Source organism: Salvelinus fontinalis, chromosome 22 (assembly GCF_029448725.1).
Source record: "Salvelinus fontinalis isolate EN_2023a chromosome 22, ASM2944872v1, whole genome shotgun sequence".
Taxonomy (NCBI): domain Eukaryota; kingdom Metazoa; phylum Chordata; class Actinopteri; order Salmoniformes; family Salmonidae; genus Salvelinus; species Salvelinus fontinalis.
The window spans coordinates 22,968,585-22,983,417 of NC_074686.1; the positions used below are offsets into that span (position 1 = coordinate 22,968,585).

At 46.3% G+C, this 14,833-nt stretch overlaps 1 protein-coding gene across 1 annotated transcript; it reads right to left on the minus strand.

Annotated features, from left to right (window-relative positions):
* Positions 1–6,774: 6,774 nt before the first annotated feature.
* Positions 6,775–14,624, minus strand: LOC129820327 (schlafen-like protein 1). The gene is made up of 5 exons (XM_055877398.1): positions 14,552–14,624; positions 8,027–8,130; positions 7,726–7,881; positions 7,467–7,610; positions 6,775–6,849 (listed from the first exon to the last, which is right to left on the minus strand). The coding sequence occupies exons 1-5, from the start codon at positions 14,622–14,624 to the stop codon at positions 6,775–6,777; spliced, it is 552 nt and encodes a 183-aa protein (XP_055733373.1).
* Between the last annotated feature and the right edge of the window lie 209 nt (positions 14,625–14,833).

Consider the following 14,833-nt stretch of genomic DNA (forward strand, 5'->3'; position numbering starts at 1 on the left):
GGAGGAGACAGGCAGGCAGCGTTTCTCAGACAGTCGAAATCATGAATCAGCTGGCATCATTTTTATGGATATACCTTGAAGCCAGTGTTTGAAGGATATATTTGCATGGTTTGCCAGCCCTCAACTTCGTCTCAGGCCTAACAACACCTGTTCCAATATATCCTCCAAACACCAGCTTCTCCGCCATTATCTCTTAATAAGTGGACTTCACCCAACAGATGTTGCTCCGATTTTGGATGAAACAAAGGTATGTGTAGTTTAATTTATTCCACCACGGTGTGAATGTCACGGCCCTATTGAAAATCACAGTGGCGTATGAACCAATGGTTATAGAGCAAGCAATGCAATTATCACAACAGTTTTAACTGACTTGGCTTGGCTTCAGTGATTTTACCCATGAACCGCTACTGTAGAACTGTCTCAATGGATATGGATGGATGGTAAACTATCATTAGATGACAGCGTTATAATAAACAGGTTTGACAGGTAGTTATAGTTTATGTCTAGCACCAATACAAAGCAACAGTACAAGTCGAGGCCCATACAGAGTTGCCTGATGAGACTATGTCTACAGGACTAGCCAGGGTGATAATCCACAGGCAGGACAGGGGCAGACGATATGCTAATCTGGTCATAACTGAGGTTCACCTTGACCTATAATGATATTGTATAACTACCTCTCTGGGGGCCTAGTCCACTCCTAGGGAAGGCTATTCCAAACCGTGGGCTGTCGTACTGTAGCTGTACTAAGGACTGGGATGAAAGCAGAGTCATTTTACCTGTTTTCTGTCCCTGATCTTAATTTATTATGTTTTAATGTTTAAAATGTACAATGCCTTGACTTAACTAATTTGAAAGCCCTTATATCAGTAATTCAAGTCAAGTGTTGAATACCTGTATGCCTGTCTGTCTATCCAACACACCCCTCATAAGCTCCTCCTGAGTAACCATTCCTATTGTCACTAGAACAGATGTTGACAGTTTTACTGTAATACACCACAGTCTAACTCTCTTTAAACTACCCTCAGGCTGGTGTAGTCATTCTAGGAAGGAGGACTCACTGCAGCGATGATATCTGTATGTGCTCATGTTTGGGTTTTCTCTGAAATTACCTTGTTGGCTGTTTGACACTCCCTGTCTCAGAAATGACACTCCTTCCTTTCACTCGCTCACATCTGTCTGTCTGTTTCTCCCTCTGTAACAAACAACCCTATTGGCTATTGACTCTCCCTCCTGTCTCACCTCCCTTGCCACTCCCTCCCTACTCCTTCCCATGTCTGTTTCTCCTGTGAAGTGAACTACGCTGCTAGCTGTTGACTGTTGACGCTCCCTGTCGCTCTCTCCTCATGATGAGTCACCACACACACTTATGTATTTGGCTCACTGATTAGATAAGGCCCTGCTAAAGGTGACTGACTGGCAGACTGGCTGGTTGGCTGGGGTGATCTCACAGACAGGCTGCACTGATAACAGGCTCATTCTCATACATAGTTTACTCATACGTTTCTTTATAGGTCAACCTAGATGTTCTCTCATTCAGAATGAGGCTTCAGGTCAACGTAGATATACAGCTAGGGCCTTTAAATTCACAATGGCTTTATATCAGGGAAACGTAACTATTAGTACAGCAAAGTGTTGGTGCTTCTGTCACCCATGTATCTACTCTAACGAGTGTCTTATGAATAGTTTGAAGCCACACAACCTTCCCCATAATATGGCTAGTGAATCTGAAACATCGTTACCCGCTCTACTCCTTGTGAAGCATTGAAGTATTGCCAAACTGAGAGAAGTCCAACGTTTAGTACTCGCCTATCACTTGCTTTATCTCCCTCGATCTCTCCCCTTTTCTCTCTCCTTCTCTATCCTCTAACCCCCCCCCCCCCCGCTCTCTCTCTCTCTCTCTTTTCTTCTTCAGCCAGGAATCACCACGGTTCACCAAACACCACCAGTATTTGGACCGAAGCCATCTCTCCAGTCTCTGTGATTTCTGTGTGGTTGTCTGGACGTCACCAGCACCCTGTAACGGCTCTTAAATGCGTCAGCAGCCCCCCCCCCTTTCTCACCCCCCTCCCCTGTTCCTCCCCCTCCAATACCTTAGCCTGACTCCCATGGACGGTATACTGTGTCCTTGAGGACTCTCTCTCTCTGACAAAGGCCACCCCTTCCTATATTCTCTTCTCTTTCTGTCTGACTCTTTCTTTTTGTATCAGTGTCTGCCTGCCTGCCTGCCTGCCTGTCTGTCTGTCTTTGTCTGTCTGTCTTTGTCTGTCTGTCTGTCTGTCTGTCTGTCTGTCTGTCTGTCTGTCTGTCTGTCTACCTCTGTTTGCTTTTCAATGAGGACATATGGAATTGGAAATTCAGTTCACTTAATGAATTGAACAAAATTAATACAAACGCTACAGTGATCTACTTCTTGTGGCTGACTATCGCTTTCATTTTCTTTCTACCACCTTCCCACCACTCAACCATACCAAATGAAACAGCTTCCAGGTTGACATAACTCATTAGACATATGTAACTGACTCACTGTTGAGTCAGTGTTTTCCAGGGTTGAGCCAGCCATGCTGCCTGTGTGACACTAGCCTCTGTCTGATTAGTGATATGCTGATAGGCGGGGTCTCCAGACATGGTAGGTGTGGTCACCAGACATTAGTGATGTATTGGTCTTGTTTTGTTTTTTTCATAGCTCATTGGCAAATAGCTGACCTAAATAAGACGAATAATTCCTTATATATCTTGTTTTATCTTGTATATATTCTTGTTTGACCTTTTTTCATTGCTCATCAGCCAACAGCACTGATGTAATTAAGACAGAAAAATCTATTTTAGGACATGAGTGTGCAAGGTGGTAGCCTTAACTAACAAACACTTCCAGGGGTCAATTCCAATCCATGTCAGTCAATTTAGGAACTAAACTGGAAGATCCTTATGTGACATCTCCAAGCACTCTCTCTTTTGAGGATTTGAGTAGGGATCAAAAACCCTTTTATCAAGTTGGCATGAACAAGTGTTTCAGTCAGAGTAGAGACAGAGTGATGTACTAGCAGTCAGTCCTTCCCTGGTGAGAGGGCCTCATTGTCTTCCAGAGAGCCTTGTTTTACACACACGCACACACACACCAAAGTGCGAGCGCAGGCAGGCAGGCCCCAGGCAGGCAGGCCCCAGGCAGGCAGGCCCCAGGCAGGCCCCAGGCAGGCAGGCCCCAGGCAGGCAGGCCCGGTGGGGCTCGACTGGAGCAAGAAAGAAAGGGAGAAGAACATGAGGTAAAGAAAAGAAGATGCCTGTGACAAGAATAACGGTCTAAAAATACCATTGACTGTTCTTCTCCAAGGGCACTGTGTCATTTTGATTAGATTGGAACGTAGCAATGTGTGTGTGTCTGTGTGTATGTGTGTGTGTGTGTGTGTTTGTGTGTGTGTTTGTGTGTATGCATGCAGCAGTCTCAACCATCTTTCTCATGAACGTCACTTAAGCGAACAAACAACCGTCTGTGGCATCACACTGTCAGCATGACCCCGCTCTTCCAACAGTCATTTTGATACTCGTTCAGATAACATACTGTATCTTATACCAATAGTTAATATCAATGATCTATTTACAGGCATGGTAACCACTGAACTACAATGAGGTGGATTTCACAAGGACAGGCGAACAAGGTAAATGAGGCTGAGGAGTCTACTGACAATAGTTGCTTATCTGTAGGGATTTAAGTGATGATGTGATCATAAGAAATGGTTGACTGAGTAGCAATGGCTGCAGAACTATCACTGAAATGCAAAACATTTCAGCGTTTATCAAAATGTTGCCTAGGCTATTGTATCTATGGTAACAGGACAAAGTGAGGATCAATGGCAATGGTAGAGAACAAGGAAGGACAATGATTTTCCGTCCTTGATGAATCCGCTGTGAAAGAGCGCCCATGAGATTCTGCCTCCCATTCACACTGCACTACCAATCTCTGGGACAGGCTTCCCAAGAGACACACACATAGAATCATAATGTACACTCAATGGACTGCAGGTAGAGCACTACACACCTCCCGCCCGCGCAACACTGAGTCACCCCCAGCCATTGGAAGAGGGGAATTTCCTGAGCAGTTTCTCTGTGTGGTGCAAGTGCGCATGCTGACTCAGCCATGCAAATTCACTCCTCTGGTGAGAGGAACAGACAAACTGGGAACCTACGTATGCCTCACAATATAGACTCCCCCTCTCTCTTTCTCTCTCGTTCTCTGTTTCTCTCTCTGGACCTGAAGTCCCCACAAAAATAGTAAACAAACAACAATTTGACCAACTGGGGCAGTTTTAGTCCCCAAGAGGTCAAATGCTATTTCTAGGGTGTTTAGGGTTAAGGTTAGAATTAGAGTTAGGTTTACAATTACGTTAAGGGTTAGGGTTAGGGGTTAGGGAAAATAGGATTTTGAATGGGACTGAATTGTGTGTCCCCACAAGGTTAGTTGAACAAGACTGGCCACATTAGAAGTTACGATTTCTTCCTGCTTTCTGTGTGAGGATGTGGTAACAGTGTACACAACAAATATACAGCCATAGCCCAAAGGCCCACTGTATTCACACACAGAAACACACTATAAACACCATGACCCATACTGTATCAGCTATGCCTCGTAAAGACTGATCCCTGCCAGAAGCATTCCCCTTTGGTGACAACAAGCATGGTGATCTGGTGACAACACAACATGGGCCATACCCTACAGTACGTGGGTTGGAGCTGAAGCAGTTTACAGAGTAATATGACTCAACTATCCCCAAACAGACAAACATGCTGATCAGTTAACATGAACACACTTGCATGGACACACCAGCACACACACACACACACACACACACACACACACACACACACACACACACACACACACACACACACACACACACACACACACACACACACACACACACACACACACACACACACACACACACACACACACACACACACACACACACACACACACACGGTTACTGTATGTCTCTCTTTTTATTTATTTTTAAATATAAGCTTAATTTAACTAGGCAAGTCAGTTAAGAACAAATTCTTATTTACAATGACACAATGACGGCCTACATCTCTCTGCAGATGACCGCAGTAAAAACAGATGAAAAACAGTGCAGGCGTTTTTAGTGAAGCAGAAAAGGAGAAAAAGAACAGGATATGTGACATAAACTCTGAACCATAACAGGAAGCAGACAGTAAGTCCTGTTTAACACTAGAGAAAATAAAATCAAACTTTATTTGTCACATGTGCTGAATACAACAATTGTAGACTTTACCGTGAAATGCTTACTTACAAGTCCTTAACCAACAGTGCCTTTCAAGAAGAGTTAAGAAAATATTTACCAAGTAGGCTCAAATAAAAAGTAATAATAAAAAGTAACACAAGCGAGGCTATATACAGGGGGCACCGGTACAGAGTCAGTGTGCAGGGGTACAGGTTAGTTGAGGTGGAATAGAACTGACTTCTATTTTAGCCCTTGGCAATGCAGACGCTCGGTGGCGCACGCGAGCAGTGTGGGTGCAACTAACACGGGTTAGTTGAGGGTGAAGTGACTATGCATACATAATAAACAGAGTAGCAGCAGTGTACAAAAGGGAGGAGGTGGGGGGAGGTTCATGTAAATTGTCCAGTGGCGATTGTATTAGTTGTTCAGCAGTCTTATGGCTTGGGGGTAGAAGCTGTTGAGGAGCCTTTTGGTCCTAGACTTGGCACTCCAGTACCGCTTGCCGTGCGGTAGCAGAGAGATCAGTCTATAACTTGGCTGACTGGAGTCTCTGACAATGTTATGGGCTTTCCTCTGACACTGCCTGGTATAGAGGTCCTGGATGGCAGGAAGCTTGGCCCCAGTGAAGTACTGGGCTGTTCGCACTACCCTCTGTAGTGCCTTACGGTCAGATGCCAAGCAGATGCCATACCAGGCGGTGATGCAACCGGTGAGGATGCTCTCGATGGTGCAGCTGTAGAACCTTTTGAGGATCTGAGGGACCTATGCCAAATCTTTTCAGTCTCCTGAGGGGGAAAAGGTTTTGTCGTGGCCTCTTCACGACTGTCTTGGTATGTTTAGACCTTGATAGTTCGTTGGTGATGTGGACACCAAAGAACTTGAGACTCTCGACCTGCTCCACTACAGCCCCGTCGATGTTAATGGGGGCCTGTTTTGCCCGCCTTTTCCGTTAGTCCACAATCAGCTCCTTTGTCTTGCTCACATTGAGGGAGAGGTTGTTGTCCTGGCACCACACTGCCAGTTCTCTGACCTCCTCCCTATAGGCCGTCTCATCGTTGTCGGTGATCAGGCTGTTGTGTTGTCAGCAAACTTAATGATGGTGTTGGAGTCATGTTTGGCCACGCAGTCGTAGGTGAACAGACAGACAGACAGACAGACAGACAGACAGACAGACAGACTAGGATTAGGCATAATAAGGTTAAGGTTAGGGTAAGGTTTAAAATGTTAAGAAGAGAAATGGTAGAAATAGGCGGGGTTTAGGACTTTGTGACTTTGGTATTTAGTGATGGATGGATCTCTGCTGCCACCTGGTGTATGTGGTGTAGCTCCTGCAGTATAATGCAGACAAGGCAGAACTGTAATCCCTACTGCTCATCTCATTAGTGTATTTGAGGAACTAGAAATATGTTTTAGCTTCTAGAGAAAAAACTCAACACATTAGTCAGTGACTGAGGGAGATGGGTTGTATTTCAGTGAAAGGGTGGATTACGTCTATCGACATTCAGAAGGTTGAAGGCTAAACCTGGCCATTCATTCACATAAGCTGTTTGATCTGCACTCTGTACATTGGCACTGAGGGCAGCGTGGGGGTCCAGGGTCTTGACTGTTCCTTGGGGACAGAGATGGGCAGAGATGGATCCTGCCTGGAGTTCCCCGGCACATGTCCAGATCAGGAGCCATGAAAGGTACCAGCGGCAGAGCTGAGCTGGGTGGTTGCATCAGCTTGTCCCCAAGGCTGAGTTGCAGGTGTCTTCACATGTGCCTGTGCCTGGGTGTGTGTGTGTACATTTATGTGTGCCTGTGTTTGAGCCTGTGTTGGAGCCTGTGTATATCCCTGTGCGTATGACCGAGCCTGAGTCTGTGCACTCTGCAGGGCAGCGTTGGCCTGGCTCTGTTGGCGTATCTACTGCAGCAGCAGTATCTGCTCTGACAGCAGAACCTCCACAAAGTACTACAGATGACTCACCTCCCAACTCTACCACTAGGGGGAGACAGAGAAACAGAGACAGGCTGTCACCTGCTAGCTGAGTGCCGCTGGACTAGCCGCGGTTTATAGCTAAACTAAGCTAAGATAACGTGATCCAGTGCTAAACTAAGAGTACTTGTCACACTCCTGTAAGTAATATGATAGAAGTTTCCTAATCTCCTGTATACATAATATGCCTCCACAAAAAGGCCCAGTCATAAAGGAAAATAACTATTTAATGGGTGTTAATATCTTCCCACCTGCCTGGCCCACTCCTGGATGGCGCTAGCAGACAGAGGTCCCTCCACACTGCCATCTCTCCTGAGGAACACCTCTCCCTGGTCGGTCTGGTACAGGTCCTGCTGGGTGAGGGCTGGAAGGGGGCACAGGGTGAGGTGCAGAACCTGGAGGTGGAGGAAGAGACACTGGGTAAGAGACTGACTGACAGACAGGATAGTGACAAGAGTACCAGACAGGCAGGTAGTGAGACAGATAGACAAAGAGACAGACAGACAGCGCCTTCAGATTCTGGCCTTCGGGCCCAGGTCTGATGATTGGGAGGAAGGCCAAGGTGTAGGAGTATGGTAACAGTGTGGCGTGGAAGCCCCTCAGGATGGAGTCCACCAGCAACTGTGCCTGGTCCTCCTGCCTGTGATCACAACGTAGCCCCCTCACCTAGGACGGGTGGATTTGATCCATGTGATGGATATGTATTTAATCAGATCTATACAGTTTTATTACATTCTGAACTGTTTTCGTTTGTTTATCAATCTATTATATTCAATGACATGCCTTATGTATTAATTGGTGTCTTACTCACCACCCCGTCATCGTCCACCCCTACCAGCAGGCTGCCCCCTCCGCTGTTCAGGAAGGCACAGGTGTAGCGCCGCAGGTGGGCTCGGAAGGACGTGCGCAGGTACTCTCCTGGAGGATGAAGTTATTCTCTACTGCTAAGGTATTGTTTCCATCTAGTGTGTCGTGGAACATTGATAGTATATTCAGTCAGGTCTAAAATTATTGGCACCCTTGTTAAAGATGAGCAAAGTAGACTATATAAAATAAATAATACAAATACTGAGCTAGATTGTTTTATACTAATACAACTGCTCAGATAATTTTTCTCAAAAATATAGATGTCACAATTATTGGCACCCCTAAAGATTCTTATAAATAAAAACAAAGAATTTTATCTGCATTAACATTCTTCTCATCTCATCATAAAACACGCATGCCTTTTTCATCCATCAGCATGGGAAAAGGCAAAGGTCTCAGAAATGAAAAGAGAGAAATGGTTGTTGACTTTCATAAATCAGGCAATGGGTAAAAAACAATTATAAACTGAGTGGTTTGAGCCCTGAATGCTGATTGGCTGACAGTTGTGGTATATCAGAACGTATACCACGGGTATGACAAACCATTTATTTTACTGCTCTAATTATGTTGGTAGCCAGTTAATAATAGCAATAAGGCTCCTCGGGGGGTTGTGGTATATGGCTAATATACCATGGCTAAGGGCTGTATCCAGGCACTTGTGCGTGACAGGCTGACCACACCGCTCGCGTCGCATGTGCGAGCATTGCAAAATAAATTTAGAAATCTATGTTATTCAGTATTGCACACACACTGCTCACGCGCGCCAATGAGCGTCTGCATTGCCAAGGGGTAAAATAGAAATCAGTTCTATTTCTGACGCAGATTTCGCTGCAAGTCCTGCCTCTCCCAACTCCTCATTGGTTTATAGAAGCAGGTACCCACATGCCATCTCCTCATTGGTTATACCCATGTGGGTGACTGAAAGACAAACGAGGTCAGTGGCGGTAATGCACCTAATTATGAAAGTTGCCAATCGCAATATAAAGTCAAGAGAAGAAAAAGCCTGGAAAGAAGAGAGATGACTAGAAATGATTCGGTTGACTGTTTTATGTGTGGATTAATTGGCGGAGTAGAAGACCTTGTGCATTTCAGGTAAAATAACAACTCAATGTTTATGTCTCAGGAAAAATTAGCTAGCAACAGCAAGCTAGCTAAATAGGACAAATTAGCTAGCAAGTGCAAGCTAACTAGCTAAATTGCCATAAATGTTTAATGATTTTCGACCTGTCCCCAAATTAATATAATTGGTTCAGAGTTTGTTTTGATATTTTAACCTGCGTGTCATGATCGTGTTTGGTGTGGGGGGACAAAATTAATTTATGCACGATGGCACACGATGGCACACGGTTTGGGTTCCGTGTAAACAGCCCTTAGCCGTGGTATATTCGTCATATACCACACTCCCCTCGGGCCTTATTGCTTAAATATACCACTTATCACTATTGGGCAACAATTAAGAAGTTTAAAACCAATGGAACAATGGTAAACTTGCCTGGTATTGGAATGCATGTGTATCTTGTCTCATGCACAATGGGATGGTTCGGGAGGCAAAGAAAATTCTAGGGGGTATAGTTGGAGAATTACAGAACTTGGTGCATCTTCGGGTCACCAAGTCTCCAAATCTACAATTTGATGCCACCTCCATGCCAATAGGCTATTTGAAGGGTTGCCGGGAAAAAATGTAGTCTGAAGTTTGCTAAACAGCATTGGCACTTGGATTGGAACCGGTGCTATGATCAGATAACATGAAAATAGAGTTATTTGGCCACGCACACCAGTGGTATGTTTGGCTTCGAAAGGATGCGTATGCAGAAAATAACCTCATACCTATTGTAAAATATATTGGTGGATCTTTGATGTTGTTGGGCTATTTTGCTTCTACTGGTCCTGGGGCCTTTGCCTTTTAAAGGTCAATGGTATAATGAATTTAACCAAGTACCAGGCCATTTTAGCCAAAAACCTGGTTGCCTCTGCCAGGAGGCTAGGAGGCTGAAATTTGGCTGCAATTGGATCTTCCAGCAAGACAATAACCCCAAGCACACTTCGAGCAGGGGAGAGGTAGGGGGCAGAGATTGGCTGTAGGGGGCTGTAGGAGAGAGAGAGAGAGGCCACTGACCATGGGAAGGGTAGGGGACAAAACGGGTACAAACCTCCAGCTACCCAGAAGGAGCAATCCCAGAGCCAGAACCAGACCAGGGCTCCTAAAGGAAGACCTCGTACCCAGAACAAAACAGGCAAACTGGGCAAACACGCACAGGTAGAGACCCCTGGATGATGGGGGTGGGTATGGGGATGATGATGATGATAACAACTTTAACTTTTATGCTAACAATGGCAATAGACAATATAATAACTAGGCACGGAGGGGTCGGCGGAGCCAAGGGGTGAACCAGAGCCAGTCAGGGAGTCGAGTGAGTAACTCGCCGAAAGATTCCGGAGAGAGGTGTTGGCGTTGAGAGCGCTGCAGAGCGGGCGTGCTGAGGAGCGTGACACCAGTCCGGTGTCGCATGCACCAGTTTCACGCATCTGGCCTCCAGTGCGCCTCCCCAGTCCGGTGCATCCTGTGTCTCCTCCACGCACTCACTTTAAGGAGCGTGTGACCATTCAGGCACCATGTTATGCGGTGATACGCACTGTGTCTCCAGTACGCATTCACAGCCCAGTGCGCTCGGTGCCAGCTCTCCGCACTTGCCGTGCAAAAAAATGAGCATCCAGCCAGGACGGGTTGTGCCGGCTCAGCACTCCTGGTTTCCAGTACGCCTCCTCGGTCCAGGATATCCTGCGCCGGCTCTACGCACTGTGTCGCCAGTGCGCCTTCACAGCCCAGTGCATCCTGTGCCAGCGCCCCGGACTTGCCGGGCTAAAGTGAGCATCCAGCCAGGACGGGTTGTGTCAGCTCTACGCTCCAGACCTCCAGTGCGCCTCCACGACCCAGTATATCCTGTGCCTGCTCCACGCACCCGGCCTCCAGTGCGTCTCTCCAGCCTGGGACGCCCTGTGCCTGCTCCACGCACCCGGCCTCCAGTGCGTCTCTCCAGCCTGGGACGCCCTGTGCCGGCTCCACGCACCAGGCCTCCAGTGCGCCTCGCATCCGGCGACGATCCACGGTCGGGTTCCTCCGGCGACGATCCACGGTCCGGGTCCTCCCGCGAAGATCCACGGTCCGGTTCCTTCGGCAACGATCTACGGTCCGGAGTCCCCGGCGACGATCCACGGTCCGGTTCCACAGAAGCGGAAGGATCAGTGAGCGGTCTACGTCCCGAACCGGAGCCGCCACCGAGGCTAGATGCCCACCCGGACCCTTCCCCATAGAGTCAGGTTTTGCGGCCGGAATCCGCACTTTTGGGGGGGATGGGGGGTACTGTCACGCCCTGACCTTAGAGAGCCTTTTTATTTCTATATTTGGTTAGGTCAGGGTGTGATTTGGGTGGACATTCTAGTTTAAAAAAAAAATTGTTGGCCGGGTATGGTTCCCAATTAGAGGCAGCTGTCATTCGTTGTCTCTGATTGGGGATCATACTTAGGCAGCCTTTTTTACACCTGTAGTTTGTGGGATCTTGTTTTTGTACAGTTGCTGTGTTAGTATGTACACTTAGTATGAGTGGAAACTAAAGCTGGTGTTATTTTATTTGTTTCCTGTGTTATCCAAAACTGTCTGGCTGGTCATGTGTTATCAATATTAAAATATTCCTGTAAATATATTATACACTGCTCAAAAAATAAAGGGAACACTAAAATAACACATCCTAGATCTGAATGAATGAAACATTCTTATTAAATACTTTTTTCTTTACATAGTTGAATGTGCTGACTACAAAATAACACAAAAATTATGAATGGAAATCAAATTTATCAACCCATGGAGGTCTGGATTTGGAGTCACACTCAAAATTAAAGTGGAAAATCACACTACAGGCTGATCCAACTTTGATGTAATGTCCTTAAAACAAGTCAAAATGAGGCTCAGTAGTGTGTGTGGCCTCCACGTGCCTGTATGACATCCCTACAACGTCTGGGAATGCCTCTGATGAGGTGGCGGATGGTTTCCTGAGGGATCTCCTCCCAGACCTGGACTAAAGCATCCGCCAACTCCTGGACAGTCTGTGGTGCAACGTGGCGTTGGTGGATGGAGCGAGACATGTTGTCCCAGATGTGCTCAATTGGATTCAGGTCTGGGGAACAGGCGGGCCAGTCCATAGCATCAATGCCTTCCTCTTGCAGGAACTGCTGACACACTCCAGCCACATGAGGTCTAGCATTGTCTTGCATTAGAAAGAACCCAGGGCCAACCACACCAGCATATGGTCTCACAAGGGGTCTGAGGATCTCATCTCGGTACCTAATGGCAGTCAGGCTACCTCTGGCGAGCACATGGAGGGCTGTGCGGCCCCCCAAAGAAATGCCACCCCACACCATGACTGACCCACCGCCAAACCGGTCATGCTGGAGGATGTTGCAGGCAGCAGAACGTTCTCCACGGCGTCTCCAGACTCTGTCACGTCTGTCACGTGCGTGTGAACCTGCTTTCATCTGTGAAGAGCACAGGGCGCCAGGGGCGAATTTGCCAATCTTGGTGTTCTCTGGCAAATGCCAAACGTCCTGCACGGTGTTGGGCTGTAAGCACCACCCGTGGACGTCGGGCCCTCATACCACCCTCATGGAGTCTGTTTCTGACCATTTGAGCAGACACATGCACATTTGTGGCCTGCTGGAGGTCATTTTGCAAAGCACCGCCAGCATTCAAAAGTGACCAAAACATCAGCCAGGAAGCATAGGAAATAGGTCCTTTAGGTATTGCTATCTGGTATCCTTGGGACGTCCCTACCCAAAAACCTAACCTTAACCATAAGACCTACCCTTACCCTAACCCTAACCTAACCCTAACCTTAACCCTGACCTTAACCATTTCAACTTCACTGGAGTAGGGAAGTCCCAAGTTCCCAGATAGCACAGATCTATGTCATATTACCAAAATGTATCTGAAATGCAGCCATACACATCAACAACCGTTGTTTTACGTAGCTTAGTAACGATATAGATATTGGTCTCCACAAGGCTATGACATTCAAGTGTATGGTAAGGTCACAATGAAGTTCAATCGTGACCTGGGGAGGTCTAGTGGTTGGGGCCACTGCCTTCAGCATGGCCTCGCACATATAGGCCTACAGTGTCGCCACGGTTTCGATTCCGGCCCACGCCCTTCTGGCACAAATAACTCAATATATATAATCTCAATATATACACTGCTCAAAAAAATAAAGGGAACACTTAAACAACACAATGTAACTCCAAGTCAATCACACTTCTGTGAAATCAAACTGTCCACTTAGGAAGCAACACTGATTGACAATAAATTTCACATGCTGTTGTGCAAATGGAATAGACAAAAGGTGGAAATTATAGGCAATTAGCAAGACACCCCCAATAAAGGAGTTGGTGACCACAGACCACTTCTCAGTTCCTAGCATTTGAGTGAGCGAGAGACACAATTATTTGGATAGCAAGCCCTGATCCCAATGACTTGACTGTCCCCACATGGAGAGAAGGGGAACTGCTCATTTTAAGGGATTCACAAGGCTCATTTTAATTTCCTGATGCAGCAGAAAAATTCTCACAAAAGTGTGATCAAGTTAAGATCCGACATCTATAATTTACCACAAAATCAACATTTTGCAATGGCTATCTCAGTCTCCGGGATAGCCACCTGTGGTTTGAATTGAAGATGGCAGTCCATAAGCGCAGACAAAGGATTTCAAGGATCTGGAAAGATTATGTGTGAAGGAATGGTCTAAGATCCCTCCCAATCGGTTGTCCAATCTTGTAAAACGTTTTAGAGAAAGACTCAGTGGCATTATCCTCGTAAAGGGACGATGGCGGAGTATTGGAAACGGGTGCCAATCATTTTGACATCATTCTTTTTGCAAATTTGTTTTATTACTTGTTTAAAAAAAATCTCTTTCTGTGAGCAATTGTATTAGTATAAAATAATATAATTTCCCAAGGTTTTGGAGCACACAACAGTTGTCACACCCTGGCCATAGAGAGGCTTTTATTCTCTATTTTGGTTAGGCCAGGGTGTGACAAGGGTGGGCATTCTAGTTTCTTTATTTCTATGTTTTCTGTTTCTATGTTTTGGCCGGGTATGGTTCTTAATCAGGGACAGCTGTCCATTGTTGTCTCTGATTGGGAATCATACTTAGGCAGCCTGTTTTTCCACCTTAGTTGTGGGTAGTTGTCTGTGTTAGTGGCCTGTATAGCCCTAGTCAGAGTCACGTTCGTTTTTTGGTTGTTTCTTGTTTTTGTTGGAGACATTCAAAATAAAAAGAAATGTACGCTCATGACGCTGCACCTTGGAGCGGTCATTTCCACCCTGATGACTTTCGTGACAATATAGCTCAATATTTGTTGTTTATCTTTATCAATGGTGCCACTAACTTTGGACCTGACTGTATATCCTATGACCTATGACCCTGACCTCCTCTCTTGAACTCTACGTTGCATAACTCGCTGCCCACGTGAGCCCTGTAGAAGAGCCTCCTCATTGCGGATCTCATGACCGTTGATGGCACTCTCGGACTGCGTACCCGACAACCCAGAGTTTTGACGTCCAGTGGGGTTACACACAGGTCATATGTCTGTAGGTGGGAGAGGAAAATATAAAATGTACACTTTCCTAATATTGTACACCTTCCCTTTTGCCCTCAGAATAGCCTCAATTCTACAAGGTGCCAAAAGTGTTCCACAGGGATGC

Coding starts and splice junctions, on each gene's coding strand:
- LOC129820327 (XM_055877398.1), bottom strand. CDS start 14,624: ATGAGGAGGCTCTTCTACAGGGCTCACGTGGGCAGCGAGTTATGCAAC. Junction 7,882..8,026: donor GGGTGGACGATGACGGGGTG/GTGAGTAAGACA, acceptor CACCCGTCCTAG/GTGAGGGGGCTACGTTGTGA. Junction 6,850..7,466: donor TCCAGGAGTGGGCCAGGCAG/GTGGGAAGATAT, acceptor TCTGTCCCCAAG/GAACAGTCAAGACCCTGGAC.